At 41.1% G+C, this 18,061-nt stretch overlaps 1 protein-coding gene and 1 long non-coding RNA gene across 2 annotated transcripts in view; one reads left to right on the top strand and one right to left on the bottom strand.

The window, feature by feature from the left end:
* Positions 1-4,810: 4,810 nt before the first annotated feature.
* Positions 4,811-18,061, bottom strand: part of ZRANB3 (zinc finger RANBP2-type containing 3) — a 281,276-nt gene continuing 268,025 nt past the window's right edge. The window contains exons 18-21 of the mRNA XM_029934667.1: positions 10,989-11,099; positions 9,567-9,969; positions 7,054-7,185; positions 4,811-5,247 (exon numbers count right to left, since the gene is read on the bottom strand). Coding sequence (XP_029790527.1) covers positions 5,149-5,247; positions 7,054-7,185; positions 9,567-9,969; positions 10,989-11,099 — 745 coding nt within the window. The 3' untranslated portion in view covers positions 4,811-5,148. The remainder of the gene's footprint in view (positions 5,248-7,053; positions 7,186-9,566; positions 9,970-10,988; positions 11,100-18,061) is intronic.
* LOC115287871 lies at positions 5,205-16,801 on the top strand. The gene is made up of 4 exons (XR_003906694.1): positions 5,205-5,602; positions 6,828-7,033; positions 10,996-11,115; positions 16,567-16,801. It is a non-coding gene; the product is annotated as an uncharacterized LOC115287871 (long non-coding RNA).

Raw genomic sequence — 18,061 nt, 5'->3', positions numbered from 1 at the left:
CCTTCATCTGTTTTGCCTATCCCTCTTCCTTAGGCAGCCATCAGTTCTCTGTATTTAAGAGTCTGTTTCTGGGTGTTTTTTGTTTTGCTTTTTTTCGACTTGACATGTAAGTGAAAATATATGGTATTTATCTTTTTCTATGTGACTTATTTCACTTAGCATAATGCCCTCTAGGTCCATCCATATTGTTGGGAATGGCAAAAGTTCATTCTTTTTTATGTCTGAGTAATAGTCCACTACACACACACACACACACACACACACACACACACACTCCACATCTTCTTTATTCTTTCATCTATTGATGGCTGCCTGGGTTGCTTCCATATCTTGGATGTTGTAAATAATACTGCAGTAAGCATAGGGGTACATATATCTTTTTAATTTTGTGTTTTCATTTTCTCTGGGTAAATACCCAGCACTGGAATCACTGAATCATATTTTATTTCCATTTTTAATTTTCAAAAAAACCCTCCATATTGTTTTCCATAGTGAATGTTCAATTTGCCTTCCCACCAACAGTGCATGAGGGTTCCTGTTTCTCCATATCCTGTGAACACTTACTATTTTGTGTCTTTTTGATACTGGTCATTCTGATTGGTGTGAATTATCTCACTGTGGTTTTGATTTGCATTTTCCTGATGATTAGTGATGAGCATCTTGTCATATGTATATCTTGGCATCTGTATATCTTCTTTGCAAAAATGTCTATGCAAGCAATCTCAGTTTTTAAATTGGAATTTTATTAATTTTTTTGGTGTTGGGTTATAGTTGTTTATATATTTTGGATATTAACCCCTATAGGGGATATTTTTTGTAGATATCTCCTATTCCATAGTTTGCCTTTCAGTTTTGTTGATGGTTTACTTTACTGTGCAGAAGGTTTTTATTTTCATGTATTCCCACTATTTTTTTTCTGCCTTTGTTTCTCTTGCCTTAGGAGACAAATCTAGAAAAATGTTGGTATGGCTGATGTCAGAGAAATAACTGCCTGTATTCTCTTTGAGGATTTTAGTGGTTTTAGATCTCTCATTTAGGTCTTTAATCCATTTTGAGTTTATTTTTGTGTATGGTGTAAGAAAGTGGTTCAGTTTCATTCTTTTGCATGTAGCTGCCCAGTTTCCCCAGCATCATTTATTAAAGAGAATGTTTTTTCCCCGTTGTATATTCCTGCCTCCTTTGTTATAGATTACTTGACCATATATATGTAGGTTTATTTCTGTTCCGTTGATCCATGTGTCTATTTTTGTGCCAGTACCTTATTGTTTTGATTACTAGAGCTCTGTAGTATATCATGAAATGTGGAACTGTGATACTTCCAGCATTTGTCCACTCTTTTCTCAAGTCTGATGAGCATCTTTTTGACCTTGCTTTGAACTGCCTATCAGATAGATTGATGACTGCCATTTCATTTAATTTTTTTCTCTTAAGTTCTGTCTTGTTGTGTTGTTTGGAGGATATTCCTCTGATTTTGCTTGACTTCCTGTGTTTATTCTATGAATTAGGCAAAACAGCTACATCTCCAATTCTTGATGGGTGGCCTTGTGTACGAACATCCCTGGTGCAGACTGTGTGTGCCTGGTGGTTTTGGCTGGCTGGCTGGAGCTGAGGGGGTGTGGTCTGGGAATTCCCTGGGCAACCTACACTGGGGCCACTTTGGTAAGATGACTGGAGCTGAAGCAGGCACAGAGCAGGGGTCCCTGGCTTCTTCAGAAAGGGTGCCCTGGTGGGCTAGCTGGAACCGAAGTGGGCATGAGCTGGGCGGTCCCAGGGCATTCTGTGCATGGGGCACCCTGGAGGGATGGTTCCAGCTATAATGGATGTGGCCTAGGGGCCCCAGGCTACCTCACACATGGGGTACCCTGGTGAGTTGGCTGAAGCTAAAGCGGGTAGAAACCTGGGGTGTCCTGGAGTGCTCTGTGTCTGTATGACCTTGATTAAGTTGGCTGGAGCCATAATGGGCACACTAAGGGAGTGACCTGGTGCGCTCTGCACTGGGCTCACCTCAGCTGGAGCTCAGGCAGGTGTGGTTGTGGGTTGGGGCCTGATGTTTTGCTAGTGCAGCAGGCCAGCTATAGTGCTGGGACCTTGAGCCCATCTGTGCTGTCAGAGTGAAGGTTATATATAAACAATGGTACACCCCAGCACCTCTGAGTGTAGGGAAAGTTCTAGCAGCTTCTTCAGTTTGTTGGATGCTCTAGGGTTAGTTCACTTATAATATAGTTGCCTTTTGAACTGCTTTTTTTTTTTTTTTTTTTTTTTGCCCCAGCATGCAAGAATCTGCGCATGGGTCCTTCCGTGCTGTCCCTACCTAATGCAGTTTACATCAGGGTTCGAGTCCCCATTGCTAACATGTCTGTTTCTCCTGCTAGTCTCTATGTGGTCTCTCTTTCCTTTGGTGTACAAAAGCTGTTCAATCAGTCCTCAGTTCTTCTTCAGGAGGAAATTGCTCTACATGTAGGTACAGATTCAGTGTCTATGGGAGGAGGTCTTCCTAGCCCCCATCTTGGACCTAAATCATTCCTGTTTTCTTTGAGTAGTTTTATTGTTCAGGTCTTACATTCAAGTCTTTAATCGATTTGAGTTGATCTGTGTGTATAGTATAAAGTAGGGGGTCCAGTTTTCCCATCACCATTTATTGAGGAGACCATCTTTTTTCCACTGTATATTCTTGGCTCATTTGTTGAAAATCAGGTGAATATCTCTGCATGAATTTATTCCTGGGCTGTCTGTGCTCTCTGTTGATCTATGGGTTTGTTTTTATGGCAATACCATAATGTTTTGATTACTACAGCTTTGTAATACAGTTTGAAATCAGGAAGCCTGATGCCTCCAGTTTATTCTTCCTCAAGGTTGTTTTGCCTATTTGGGGGTCTTTTGTGGTTCCATACAAATTTTAGAATTTTTTTTCTATTTCTATGAAAGATGCCACTGGAATTTTGATAGGGACCGCACTGCATCCACAGACTTCTTTGGGTAGTATGGACCTTCTTACAATAGAAATTCTTCTGATCCATGAATATGCAATATTTTTCCATTAGTGTCTTTTTCAGTTTTTTCATCAGAGTACGGTAGTTTCAGTGGACATATCTTTCACCTCCTTAGTCAAATGTATTCCTAAGTATTTTATTCTTTTAGATGCTCTTATAAGCACTTCTGTTTGGTTGGGATTTTGAAATCTGCAGAGAGACCATCTTCATGGGTCATTTCATCTGAAACCATCATACATTTCCAACATCTGAGAACTCTGTTCCTACAACTGCCACCTCAATTTAATCTAAAGAGCAAGCTCCACTGACATCTGACCTACTTAGGCCAAGTCTCACTTGCAAACACCCCATGCTGGAGGAAAAGCAGCCTGCCGGTTTCTCAGCTCTCACCGTGAGGGATCCCAGGTTACCCTGGCAATGAGGCAGAAAACTGCAAAGAGCCCAACCAGCAAAGCAGAAAGGAGGCAAAAGAAAGCCTGACCCAATTTATAAAATAAATGTTACTGGATCTTGTACAATAAAAGTTATAAACTTAACAACTCTAGAAGGATAATTCATGATTGTACAGTCTTTCTAAAAACAAGTCCTCTACATTGTAAAACCCCAGCTACTAATTAAAATGGTAAAGTGCTCAAATAAAATATAAGTTAATGAGGTTTACATCCAAATAGTATGTACAAACAGGCCTTTCAAGAATGTATTCTTCCTTGGACCCGGATTTTGTGTAGTTCTTACTCTTTCCTCTCATGGTTTTGACATTTTGCAGGATTGTACCCTGGTCTTGTTTTTATTATCATGCTTTTATTTTTGAATATCAGTTACACATTAATATTACCATTGTATTTTTTATTATTAAAAAATATATTTTTAATGTTTATTTTTGAGAGATTGCAAGCAGGGAAGCGGCAGAGAGCGAGGGAAACAGAATCTGAAGCAGGCACCAGGCTCTGAGCTGACAGCACAGAACCTGACGCGGAACTCAAACCCATTAACTGAGCCGGTGACTTGAGCCAAAGTCAGACACTTAACCAACTGAATCACCTAGGCGCCCCACCATTGTATTTTTTTAAAAGTTCATTTATTTATTCTGAGAGAGAGAGAGAAGCAGAGGGAGCATGTGAGTGGGGGAGGGGCAGGAAGAGAGGGAATGAGCGAGAATCCTAAGCAGGCTCTGCACTGCCAGCACGTATGACATGGAATTTGGACCCAGGAACCATGAGATCAAGACCTGAGCCAAAGTCAAGAGCTGAATGTTTAGCCGACTGAGCCACCCACTGTATTTCTGAAACTCCTATATGCATCTGACCATGCTTTAGTATGAAGCATTTTATCATCCTCATTCCTTTTAAAAAAGGTAACATGAATCCACTTTTAATAAGACAGGATTTTAAAAACTAAATGATAACCAGGAGCCAAAGGGTGCTTTGATAGTAAGCCTAGTTTTATGCATTAACTTAAACTTCATTTTTCAGTTAAATTGCCATTTTATGTTTTTGTTTTTAAAATATTTTTAAAAATTACTTGATCTAGAATTCTAAATTATCTACCAACATCATAGATCCAATTAGCGTTTTCTCAGAAGCATCTTTTCAATAAAGACAATTAGCTAAGAAATACAACAAACGGGGCAACACTCAAAATGTGTGCCCCAAGTCCGTTTTGGAGGCAGTCAGGGAACAGGAGTCTCTCTTGCATACTAACCAGGATGCTCAGGCTTGACCCAGAATTCCTGACTGCTCTGCCTCCGAAATTTCCCGTACAGCTCCCCAGTGTTCCATTTATACACACAGCGGTCTAGAGGCGACACTAATCCAGCAGCATTTTTCAAGTAATTCAGAGTATATTTTTCAAACACAATCTAGGCGTAATACCATGATTAAGGTACTGTAGGGGGAAATGAAAGCTTGACAAAACCTTACTGAAACATAATTGAGTCTTCATGAAATCAAGGCCACAGAAATATTATTGCAACTCAGTTTGTGTTAAGTACTTTCAGAAGGTTGTGAACACTAAAAGCATATAATATGAAAAAGAACATTGGATTCTTAATTTTTGCTCTGAAAATTTTCACCATTTAAATGAGAAACATGACAAAACTTTTTGTGTTAAATTCCTCTACCCGTAAACCATTTGTCATCCACTGAAAAAATTTTCTACTTCATTTCTTTACCAAAAATCTTGTGATATCTGATCCATGCTTTGATGCTAGAGACTGTCTTCTCCCCTGGCTTCTTTCCTTAGCTTGTCTGGCAGTTCTCTAAAAGTCAAAAAATATACAAGTGTATACTTGTTAGGAAAAAAGTGGTGGCTTCAGAAACTCAAAAGTTTTGTGCATTTTGTTATTCTGGAAAAATCTACATTATCAACACACCCACTAGCAGAGGATCGCAGTAGCTCTGGTAAGTGCCCTGAGGTCCTGGGTTCACTTAGGATCAGATGCCTTGCCCCCCAGTGAGTGTGGATCTCTCCTTTCTGGACTACAGGAGGCCCTGATTCTCCTCACCCAAGTGAGGCCACACAGAAGGCGCCTGTCTTGCAGTTTCTCATAGTGCAGTCATGCAAGGCCCTCCTGCTTCCTGTTCTGGGGACTCAGAAGCCACTCCCAAAACGAGGTAGGTCAGAACTAGATTCTCCTGCTATTCCCACAAATAAAAATTTTCATGTGAGTCTAAAAAAGTGATCACAGAAAGGTGATGGGTTTCCTTTTTGTTCTATCTTAATTTTCTTATAAGTCTTGAATGTGCTAATAATTTTCACGGCTGAGAAGTATATCAGATGACTAATTTTCCCCAGATGAAGTTCATGTATGTGTGAAGTTATCCAGGGGGAAGGGGTGGGGAGGGAAGAGAGGGTTAAGAGACGAAAATAAAACAACCCTGCTTACATTACAAGATCCTGTTTATGTAAAATTTATATTTGTGAAGGAATGAAGGAATTTAAAATATGAAAAGAAAGCTAAGAAAGTGCTCAAACACTATGAACACTGGTAAAGGATTTGAAGACTTCTTGGGAGTGTAAATACTGTTGATCAGCATTTTTAAAAACATCAGTGTCTTTGGTCCACAAAAGAGTGGCTGGCCATTCCTAGCCCACCACTCGGGCACCAAGGAGTGCAGCTGAGTGAGCCCCGCCTCCACCGACGGGGTGGGAGGAGCATAGCGAGCATGTCCTTTGGAAAACAGCTTGGTAATAAAGTCCTTACTGTCTCAGAAACATCCAAACACTTGACTCAGTGACTTTACATCTGAGAATCTATCTGTAGGAACAACCTCAAAATGTAAAGAACTATGTGTAAACAGAAGAATGTTTGAATAGCTTCAAAGTTCACCAGTATGGGCACGACTAAATCAAGTGCAGTAGACATGTACCCAACAGAATGATGTGTAGCCTTTTTGGAGGACAGACAGTAAGAATGCTCATCACAGGAATGTGGGGAAATGCTTAAATCTTGCCAGAATTGGTAAAAAAGTTGGATACAAAGTTGTATGTGGAATGTGTGGTTCTAAGAAAATTTTAATCAGATCTTTTTGCTAGACTGCCGGTTAAAAAGTCATCCTAGTTATTAAATAAAATTGTTCTATTTTTCCCTCCTGTTTTCAGCAAGAGGTAATTGCTCAAAGAGGTGCCAAGTGAATAGGTTTTGCACTTGGGCCAGGAGTGTAATGTTTGCATGTTGAACTGGGTTAGCCCTAGAAATAATTTATTAATGTTCTCTGACATTTTGGGACATCCTTAGCTGCAAATGCACATATATGTTGCTTCTCCAATTCACCAAACTTCTACTTTGATGGTCTGGGTCTCCTCAAGATTGTGTAAGTTATGTTCATTTTCTCCTAGGTGGCGGTGACAATTTCCTGTCCTAGAATGAAATACAAGGGAAGTAGCTTCTCTTCTGTCTGTGACTAAGAACTTACATAGGCCTCAAAACGTTTCAAAGACGAAAACTCAGGTGATGAAAGAATTAATGCATCTTGGATCCCAGACTCCTCCATCCCGCCCTCCACCTGGTTCTCCACCTGATGTCCCAGGATGAAGTCAAACAGGTCCGTAAAGCTCCACCCACCTCTTTGTGACAGACTGTGCAGAGGGTCTGCAGGTTGTCCAGGGAGCACTGTCCTCCGCCGCCAGACACTGGCCTGATGTGGTCCACCTGCCAGAAATGCCCTTCTCCTGGGTTTCTTATCATCTCATTAAGCTACAATAAGAACACAAGATCAGCAGTTTTCAACACACACTGTGGGTTGCTTTTGCCTTGTGCAATCATGTTTACACAGCACAATCACAGCGAAAAATACATTAGGATGGCTTTTTATAGCTTTTATTGTGAATAGGAAAAAGCCTCTAGGTTAGCAATTTGAAAGCAATAAAATACGTTTCTGAAAAAGTTCTTTTTCCCTTACCTAACCCATTTTGAAAAAAAATTACAAACAAGTATAAAATACCACAACTCCTGACAGATTGAGAAAAATTACTTGCTTCTGCACCTTTGGGCTAGTTTATATAGTCAATAAAACAAAACTGTGAAAAGAATAAGAACACATTATAAATCAAAAACTTCTGAATATTATTGAGTCGGATAATCTTTAATCACTGACCCAAGTTCATTTGTTACCGTCACAGTGAGACTTTAATATTAACAGCTGTCACCCAGAACTTTTTGCCATTTGTCTGAGAACCTCCCTAGTTACATGGACTGGGATGAAGTCTCTACGACAGACGTCTGTCACTTGCATATCTGCAATAAACAAACATGTCCATTGAAAGCAGCTCCATCTAGGCCAGCTCACACGTGAGCACTTTGTTATCGGTGATGACCTACATTAAGAGGGGGTGTATTTTCACATTCTACTTGAGGTAGGAAAACCAGCTCACAGCGCTGCAGATTTTTAAATATGACAAAGATGAATGCAAAGATTGTTTTTATTTCCATGGTTTTGAACAAGGATGACATTAAAATCAGCTTCATGCTGCCGGGCACGGGGACCTATATCTAATTAGACAAAAGGATATTTTAGGAACTCGAGGTATCGTGAAGGAAGTAGTAGAATTCTCTAGCTCTCAGTCATGCTAATTGATCTTTGCAGAAATGCTTAATTAATTAGTTCTGTCATAATTCAGTGATACTAAATAATAAAAAGTGGGTGATTTGACCAACTGGCAGAAATTTATTCAATATTTTAGTGGGCACAGAATGGCTCAGGAGTGATTTTTTAAAAGTAAGCACACTACAAAATTACACATTTTGCTCTAGTTTGAAACTTACAACTGATTAGGTCACAACATTAGAAACCAGCCAAGTTTTGGAAATAAAAGTGACTATTTATGATTGTTTACTAAGAATAATATTTTTCATAAATTGCTCTGCTAAGATTATATTTTACAGTGGGATGAGCACAAATGTTTCCTTCTCATTGTAATGAACTACATTTTGGGGGTTATCTGTTTGCCCCTTGTCGTTCAATACTAACATCATGAGAAGTGACAATCAGACCATAGGTACTTCTCCATGGAATGTATCTTCTGTTAAGATCTCTCCCCAATATAATTTAATCAGAATCTAATTAAGCTGCTATATCTTATAACTATAATTCTGGAATCAGGGGGATAGAGAAACATGTCAAATAATACCATGAGGATACAGGAAGACAACCCCATAATGTAGGAAATCCTACAGGCAAATTTTTCAGTTTCCTGAACAATCGATGGGGTGATATTATAGATTAAATGGAGCATAAGAGGCATAATGAACAAATACAGTATGTGGGTCATATATTGATCCTAATTTGAATGAAGCAACTGCAAAAAGACATTTTTGAGACAATCTGGGCAACCAACCCTGGACTTAAAATTAAGGAATCCTAATTTGGGTGAAATAATGGATACTGGGGTATGGGAATTTTAAAATTTTATGTATGTATTTATTAAGAGTATGAGAAGGGGAGACGCAGAGGGGGAGGGTGGAAAGAGAGAGAGAGAAAGAGAAAGAGAATCTTGAGCAGGTTTCACGTTCAGCACAAAGCTCAGTGTGGGGCTTGATCCCACACCCCAGGATCATAACCTGAGCGGAAATCAAGAGTCTCAGACACTCATCCAACTGAGCCATTGTAGGTGCCCAGGTATGGGATTATATTTGAGAGAGACAGAAAGAAGGAAGGAGTGAAGGAGGAAGTCTTTATGGGAGATGCATAATGAAAGGACTTAAAGAGGAAATGAGGGGCGCCTGGTTGGCTCAGTCAGTAGAGCATGTGACTTGATCTTGGGGTCATGAGTTCAAGCCCCACAGTGGAGATAGAGATCACTTTAAAAAAATAAAAGAGGAAATGAAATATTGTCAGGAATTTGTTTTGAAATAATTCCAGGAGAAAAAAAGAACTGAGGTAAGGGACAGATGAAAATGAAGGCAAAATGTTGGTAACTGTTCAAGATTGGTGATGGGTATATGGTTGATTATTCTCTCTACTTTTGTATGTGTATTTCTAAAAGCTGCTATATTAAACTATAAAGTTTAAAAAAATGAGTCAATATTCATCACTCAATACAATGCTGCCTTCTCTCTGCCAGAGGATTATAATTTACCTGTTCTAATGGGAGCTTTGAGATCCAGGAAATATCCAGAAGAGTCTTCCTCTGACTTTTGGGGGCATCTCTCAGACGTAGAAAGAGTTCTTGTGCATTTAGGTTACACTGCTGACACACACCATGTTCAATTTCAAATACTTTGGCTCGCAGGTAATTGTTATTAGATCGAATCCAAAACTCTTCCTGACATTTCAGAGAGCAAAACCGTGACTCCCAAGCATTCACTTTACTCTCTTGCTTAGTTTGGCAAGTGGGTTGCTGACAGTGAAGGCAAAGTGGATTTCCTGCATTATCCACAGCTTGCAGATAGCCTCTGGATATAGAAGGCTTCACAGTGAGATCCGCTTGGGCTATGCAGGGATTCAGAAATGGGACACACGCTCCATCATCAAGGAACTTTCTAGAAGTGAACAAAACATTAAGTAATGAACACATACACTAGTCTAAATAGTCACTACTTCATATAACAGCCTTTAAAGTTTTAATACTGATAACCAGTAAATGTAGGACCCATGGGTTCTATGACTGAGTGTGGAAATGAAAACGCCACAGTCAGCACTCCATGCTCTGTGCCAAATGAAGGAAGGAATGGTGTGTTAAAAAAATTCATTTGACTACAAATATGCTGCCTCTCTTGGGAGCCTATCTTCAAGTTAAACAATCAGACTTTGAAACATCTGGAGAAGTTGGAAAATGAGAAGCTAAAAAATGCTTCTTCCAGCTGGGAAAGGACAGGCTAGAATCCCAGCTGGAGTTGGGGCTACCGTGCTCTACACGTGTTGGGCCACAGACCTCACTAGGGCAGAGAGGCCATTACTAAGGCGTCCATGACACCCTCTGAGAGCCTCTGCCGGCCTTCTGGAAACACTCACATCCATAAAGTGACAAAGCCAAGTATGTGCCTCCTCCAGGTAAACTCAGATTTGACCGAATTGAAGTTAGAAATGAAATAGGACATTCACTCAATTGATTAATTATTGTAATTCTTTTAAAATTTGTTAAGATAAAAGAAAAAGGTACATTACTCAATTATGTTGAAAAGTCCTACATGGGATTACCACAAATGCTTGCCTTTTTTTCACGGCTGTTTGTTACTAGAGTTAAAAGGTAAACTCCTGGTGATAGAAAAAGCTCATGACTGGGAAGCAGAGCCCAGACTGGACCTCAGGTCCCCTAGCATCTAATAGCTTTGGGCAGGCCACGTGGTCCACCTGGTTTCAGGTCCCTTCTAATTTCTAAGGTGAGACATCCTATTCCTCATAGGGTTGGTAGGAGGGTGGAGGGGCTACCATATTGTGAAAGCTCTTTCTAACTGGCAAGGTGGCCACATCAAGGTAAAGTATGATTACAAATATGAATACAAACATTTAAAGGAATACACACAGTACTACTGTGTCCTACTAGTAAATGAAACCTTACTTTGTAGAAGGGTCCTGTGACCTGGAGTCCTTTGTGATCAGACGAACATGGCCCCCCTCATTCTTCACCTTGTCCAGTGAGGCTATAGCAACATCTTCTTTGGTGATGTATCTAAAACAATTTTACGGTGAGTAGATTTCCTTTCTCTCCTCTAAGAGTTTCTCTGTTTCACGCTCACATTTCTCTTTGTAAAACCAATAGCAGAAAAAGCAAGATAGGGGTCTACATTGTGCTAATACTGAAGTTAGGGCATGGAATTTTCTACCCTAACATTGGTTTCCGTGTGTGGGAAAGACACCTCTGTTCAAAATTAGTTTTCTTAAGATTTATTTTTCTAAGACATTCAAGGGTCACTCAATATCCTTTGGACCAATTTTCCCTCGGGACAAGAGGCGTGGGTGTAGGACTAACAAGTGATCAGATACCTGCACAACTGACGGCCTTGAGTAAAGACCCGGACAAGCTGTGCGGAGAATCTCTCACTACATTGTTACCTCCCTTTTGGCCTTTTCCTCAAGGTTCCTCACGTCACCTTGATCAGTTATAATGGTGCATCAGCATTAGTTAACCAGGTTCAAGCACAAGTTCTATAATCCCAAGGTTGTTTCCATTATTATCAGCCATACAGGGTTTATGGAATCTTCCGCTGAAATAAAGCCATCTTGATGTGGGATTCAGAACCTTATTACACAACACTATCAATACCACACAATGGTTTAGGGACTGGAGGTAAAGAGGAGAGTTATTCTAATTAAAGGTGACGGGGGAATTTAAGTAGGTAAAATGCAATTACCCAATTAATTCCTTCTAATTAGCATGGCCCACTTTCTCTGGTAGTTTACACTTTTGTAGTTTTTTTTCTTCTTTTTAATTAGTTTAAACATGAATTTCTTCATATTTCCAAGTACTTCATAGTTTGCTAGCTTGACAAAATTAAAGTTAAATCACAATGGAATGGCACAATCTTAGGTAAATTCTTAGAAGTTTGCTTTATGTTAGAGTAGATTTAATAATCAACAGATTTACTTCTTTTTATGAACTATTATTGTTTTGACTAGATGATACATACACATATATCAAAACTCAGAAGGCATGCAGCGGTGTTTATGGTGAAGAGTACATTTACCTTCCAGTCCTATCCCCTCCCCCAAAGCTATCTCTTGAGCAGTTTTTAATACCTTGTATGACTTCTGTATTTTTATTGACCTATCACTCACATATCATAGAAGTTACCATTTTAAAGTTTACAATTCTGTGCATTTTGGTATACTCACACAGCTGTCCAACCATCACCACTAATTCCAGAATATTTCATCACCCCAAGAAGAAACCTGTACTCATTAGCAGTCACTCCTCATTATACTTTTTATTTTTAAAAACAAATGGTAGCACAATATACACACTAATCTTTACCTTGCTTTTTTTGCCTACACATACATCTCAGAGATCTTTCCATATCAGTACACAAGGGTTCCCGATTTCTTTGATGACTGCATGCTATTCCATTATTTAAACAATATGTCTAGCCAGTTTCTGATTAATGGCATTTAGGTTGTTCTAGTCTCTACCACAATGCTGTAATATCCCAACACATCAAATCCATTGGATAAATTCTCAGAAGCAGAATTGCTGGGTCAAAGGTCCTGGGTGCTTTAAATGCGGACAGATTTTGACACGTTGCTCTCTCCTTTGGGTTTGTGCCGATCAATACACAAGTCCGCAGGCAAAGCAGGAATGTACCTGCTTCCTCACGCTTATGCCAGCTCAACTGTGAGGGAGCGTGGGGCAAGCTGAGGACAGAGGACAGCCTAACAGCACCCCCCACCCCGCCTGGTGGCATATGTGTGATGTTCCTCAGATACGCTGGCTGCCCAAGAACAGGGGAAAGGAAGAGAGCAAACGGGTGACTGACAGAGGTCGCGGTGCTGCAGGACAAGAGTCTCCTTCAGTTTACGGAGAACTCAGTGAACTGCAAGAAAAAGGCCATCTGCTCCATAGCCTCATCTCCAGAAACCGAGAGACTCCTTATCCTGGAGCCCTAACATCACCCTCAGCAAGATGTAGAAGGGTTTAAGTGCTTGCCATGGCGACGTGGGAAACAAAGCCAAATGAAAAACTAAATTCCCTTACTGCCTACAGCCCAGTGACAAGTCCTTGAAACAGGCAGAGTGACCTTCCTCTGGGAGCTCAGCTGCCTCGATGATGACACTTTGCTGGAGGCAAAAGGGAATCTTGGCTTGACATTATCCTGACCCCCTCCGCCCCCCCAGGATCCTGTGAGTCCACTTTAACATATAAAAAATCCTTTGGACACTTCCTTTATCTCAAGTCCCCCAAGATATATGCTGGCAATCACACTCCAAGCTTCTGGTCCTCGGACACACATCTGTAGGGTCTCATGACTGAGGTTTTATTAAATGGTAATAAGTGGTGTTTCCTAACAGCAGCTAGCCCCTCAAGGTCCTGGAAACCTTGCTTCCAAAATTCCTTAGAGATTTACGCTGTCCCTAACCCCCTCCCCACCTGAAGGTATAGAACGAGTTGCCCATCACAACCCCAGTGCAGCTCCTTCTGCTCTCGGGTCCTGTCCCTGTGCTTTAATAAAATCACTTTTTTGGCACCAAAGACATCTTCAAGAATTCTTCCTTGGCCATCAGCTCTGAGCCCCACCATCACCCCAAAACCCCATCAACAAGATATCTCCGTTAAAACATCTCTGCTAATCATGATACCTATCTCATTAAATTTGCATTTCTCCTATCAAGAGTAAGAGTGACTCTTTTCCTATATTTGCATTTCTACTGGTGTTTTTTTCTTAAGGCAAAAGAAAAAAAATAAATTCTTTTAGAATTCTCTAACCTGCCCTTTGGGTTTTGAAACTTCCCACATCCGTCCATCCCCCGATTCTTCAACCATTTTATTCCCTTGACAACAGCACTTTGCTAAAGTATTGCAGTGGATTCTAATGAACTCAAACACTTCCTAGCTTCGAGGGGCAAGGGGGTATTAAGCCTTGCCTCAGGTATTATTCAATGTTTAAAAGCTTAGAATCCTAATTCAGTAAATTTAAAAGATGCTGAGAAATCTATTCAGAGATTTAAGAACTAAAAATAACCTTTCCTACAAGAGATTTAAGCACAAAATTCTGAAAACCACAAGAAACAGATCAATCAACCCCAAAGCAGGAAGTTGGCAACTTTTCAAACATGGTTGTGAGTTACCAACATTTAATTTTCCTCTAAGGTTTGCTAGGAAGTTGATATAAGTATACCACCTCTCAAAAGGATTATGGCAAATCTCAATTTTGAAAAATAGGGAAGGGAGAATGTTGTCTACTAATTAGTAGTAATTCCCGGATGGGGATGGCAGTGGAGGATGGCAAGTTTTGCAAGGAGAAGAGTGTGTTGGAAAGTGGCCCACAAGAGCAAAAACAGTGCTGGGTTCTAGGTTGCTGACCTGCGTTGGGGGTCAAAATAAATAGGTGGCATCTTAAACCTAACAGGGTTCCCAGGAAAGCAGGCCTGCCTCTGACAAACAGGAACTCAGCAACAGAAACAATGGCTGGTGATCTTGGCTTCATTCACGTAATTTAAGACTGAGCTGTTTAAAAGCTAGGTGTAAATTCTAAGCTTGGACTGGTCCTGTGACCTGGTGGAAGTCAATGCAGGATAATCTGGCTGGAGATCTAGTCATGGCTTAAAATCAGTATCTATGTGTCTTTATTCTAAGGCCATTCCATTTTTTCAGAGAGGAATCCTCTAATTTTTTGCTAGGAAGTAAAATATGCCTCCTAGAATTTTACAAGTAAAGAACAGGGCCTGGGGAGTGCTGGTTTCCAATAGCATGCCTCTCCTTCTGTCACCACTAAGCCTGGTGTTTCCAAGGCTGGTGCCTCTCGGGTTCAGGTTCTCTAGAAAGTAAACTGGTAGGACAGGGGCCGGCAAGGCAGCCAGTGGCCACCTGCTCCTCATACAGACTTGCAGCCAGTGCTGTTGGGCAGCCCCGTCTTTAACACTTTCAGAGAGAGACAGCTCCTCCGATTCACTGAGACTCGCTGGGGTTCTCCACAGGAACCGGCCCGCCTGCCCAGAGCACACTCCTCTGCAGTCGCACAGGTTTTATTTTCATGGCTCTGTGAAGTCCATTTCCCTGGAGGCTTCCTTCTCTTCCTTTCTCTGATCAGTGACCAAAGTGTCTAGATTTACCCCCAAGGCCTCTCTTCATCCTCCTTCCTCCATTCCCATTGCTCCTGCCTTAATAACGGTCTTCAGGGGTACCTGGTTGGCTCAATGCAACTCTTGGGATTGTGAGTTTGAGCCCTACGTTGGGTGTAGAGATTACTTAAAAATAAACTCTTAAAAAAAAAAAGTCTTCATCTATCTCCCCAGCTCTACTATAGTATAGTAGTCTTTTTAACTTGTGTGGAAGGCAGTATCCTTAACAATCTCTCTCTAGTATTCTCGTCTCTGATATTCAGTCCATCACTCATTTAGATAATGTTGTAAAGGGACTTTGCAGATATAATTAAGGTTACTAATCAGCTGACCTTAAGAAAGGAAGCAATTCCAAGCATGAGAAGGATCTGACATACTACTGCTGGCCCTGTGATGTAGGAACCCACATGCTAGAACTCGAAAGAAGCCTCTAGAAGCTAAGGAGGGTCCCCACCCTTACAACTAGCAAGAAAACCCAAGTCCTACAATCACAAGGAACTGAATTCTGCCAACAACCCAAATGAGCATGGAAATGGAGTCTTCTCAGACTATCAGTTAAGAATTCATCCAGACAACACCTCGAATGCAGTTTTATACAATCCAGAGCAGAGAAACCGTAGAGCCACCTCAGACTTCTGGCTTGCAGGACTGTGAGATAATACGTCTGTTGCTTTAAGCTGCTAAGTTTGTGGTAATTTGTTAAGGCAACAAAAGAAAAATAATGCACCTTCTCCCCACTTCAAGCCTGGTCTTAAAAAAAAAGGTTATTTTTGTGAGAGCAGGAGCAAGAGAGAGAGACAGCATCTGAAGTGCAGGCTCTGCATTGACAGCAGAGAGCCCAATGCAGGGCTTGAACTCACAAATCACGAGATCAAAACCTAAGCTGAAGTCATATGCTTAAGTGGCTGAACCACCCAGGTGCCCCTCAAGTCTGTTTTTTTCTAAAACGTTTTTTTTTTTTTACCGTTTACTCATTTTTGAGAGGCAGAGCACAAGTGGGGGAAGAGCAGAGAGAGGAGGAGACACAGATTCCGAAGCAGGCTCCAAGCCCTGAGCTGTCAGCACAGAACCCAATGTGGGGCTCGAACCCACCAACCATGAGATCATGACCTGAGCTGAAATCGGACGCTTAACCAACTGAGCCACCCAGGCGCCTGCAAGTCTACTCTTTTGATCTCATCCCCCAACTGTGCCAGAGCAAGCTGTTAAAAACTCAATCCAATTGCTGCCTGCCCATGCTGCTTAACACAAGTTTTAACTTTACTACATCATCGACATAAAGTGTTATAGCTAATACTGTATGTCTGATTTTGGTTTGTATTGATTTCATGACTTTTGCTTTTACACCTGATTGCCTTTCTCAGGTAGTTCTTTAAGTGACCATCCACGTCTGATGGGGAGGAAACAACACGGCCTGTCCAGAAATGGCTGGAGAGGGTTATAAATTCAGTTAAGAAGGAAACTATGGTCATGTAAAGAGAAGACCAATACTTCAACAAAGATGGTGGCTGTGACATTGCGAAAATGGAAAGGACCACAAGAGTTCTTAGAAGATTAAGAGGCATCATGCTTTTTGTTACCCATGAGTGGGTATCAGTATGAGGGGTGTATGCATGTGTGTGTATGTATATATTATCATGTTTACATGTATTTTAAATGTATTTTTTATATAAAGTAATACACACTCGTGAGAACAGTTTAAGCAGTGCATAAGAATTTAGGTGAATCCAAAACAGGCAGTTCATGGAGAGAGCCAACTAGTCAAAGGGCTTTCATCAACTCATACAGCATTTTTATTTTTTAATCTGAATCTGAATGATTTCCGATGGGTTATGCACTCTCCGATTTGCCATACTTTTATATCCTGCCTCAACCTTTTCTGGTTTTACACTTGATCTCATGTGTTCATTTATGGTTCCTGCTTTGAGTCTGTGATCCAGGCATCAAGTGTAAAGGCCCCATCATCTCCACAAACCCCCTATCATGGTCTAGGGCAAGATCCCTCAACAAGGGCACTAATGATATTGTGAAACAGATAATTGTTTAAGTGCAGTTCTGTTCACTGTAGGGTACTTAGCAGCGGCCCAGGCCTCCAGCCTCTAGATGTTACCCAGTTGTATGCCCTAATCTTAACAAACTAAAATGCCTCCTAACACTGCCACCCCGGGGTGGGGTGTCGTGGTGGTGGTGGTGGTTAAAATTGCCCCAAGCTAAGAACTACTGTCTTAGAGAAAACTCTGGTAAGGCTTTCTAGTAACCCTTCCAGAACTTCCTATGTGCTAGCAGCAACCACATATGGTTGTGTCTCCATCCTCTGTCATATTTATTTTCCCTCTTCATAGTTTATCACAAGTATCACTCCTTATTCTCATATATGGATATACCATAGGCCACATTTGGAAACAGAGAGACAAGCTGTTTGGCTAAGTGCATCCTCTCACATATCACTGACGGATGTTTTTTACCTGTGTCCATGGAAAAGACTAGAGATGGTAACTGATGGGAGGTGAGGATGAAGGCAGATTACAGGTGTATGGAGACAGCAAAAGCTACAGGGTGTCTTTGGCTACGCGGCTGCCTGGTCAGGGCTTTGAGATCTCTTCCCAAGCGGGAGCGGGGCAACGGAATCACTGACCGAGAATCACTCCTTCCCACCAAGGGAAGGGTCTACAAGCACTGGGGACTGAGCCCACACAAGGGGACACCTGAGCGGGGCACGGAGGGTTCTGATGCCAAGAAAGTAAGTGTACAGAGATTAGAGAGAAACCTGTAACGATAAGGGGCAAACCAGTTCCACAGACCTGAGACACTAAACTTTTCACTCTGCCCACCGTAATTGTCACCTCCCACCCCTTGGGC

This window comes from Suricata suricatta, chromosome 3 (genome assembly GCF_006229205.1).
Source record: "Suricata suricatta isolate VVHF042 chromosome 3, meerkat_22Aug2017_6uvM2_HiC, whole genome shotgun sequence".
In the NCBI taxonomy this organism is placed as follows: Eukaryota; Metazoa; Chordata; class Mammalia; order Carnivora; family Herpestidae; genus Suricata; species Suricata suricatta.
Note: the sequence above shows the minus strand (reverse complement) of the source record. Positions and strands in the feature narration are given on the sequence as shown.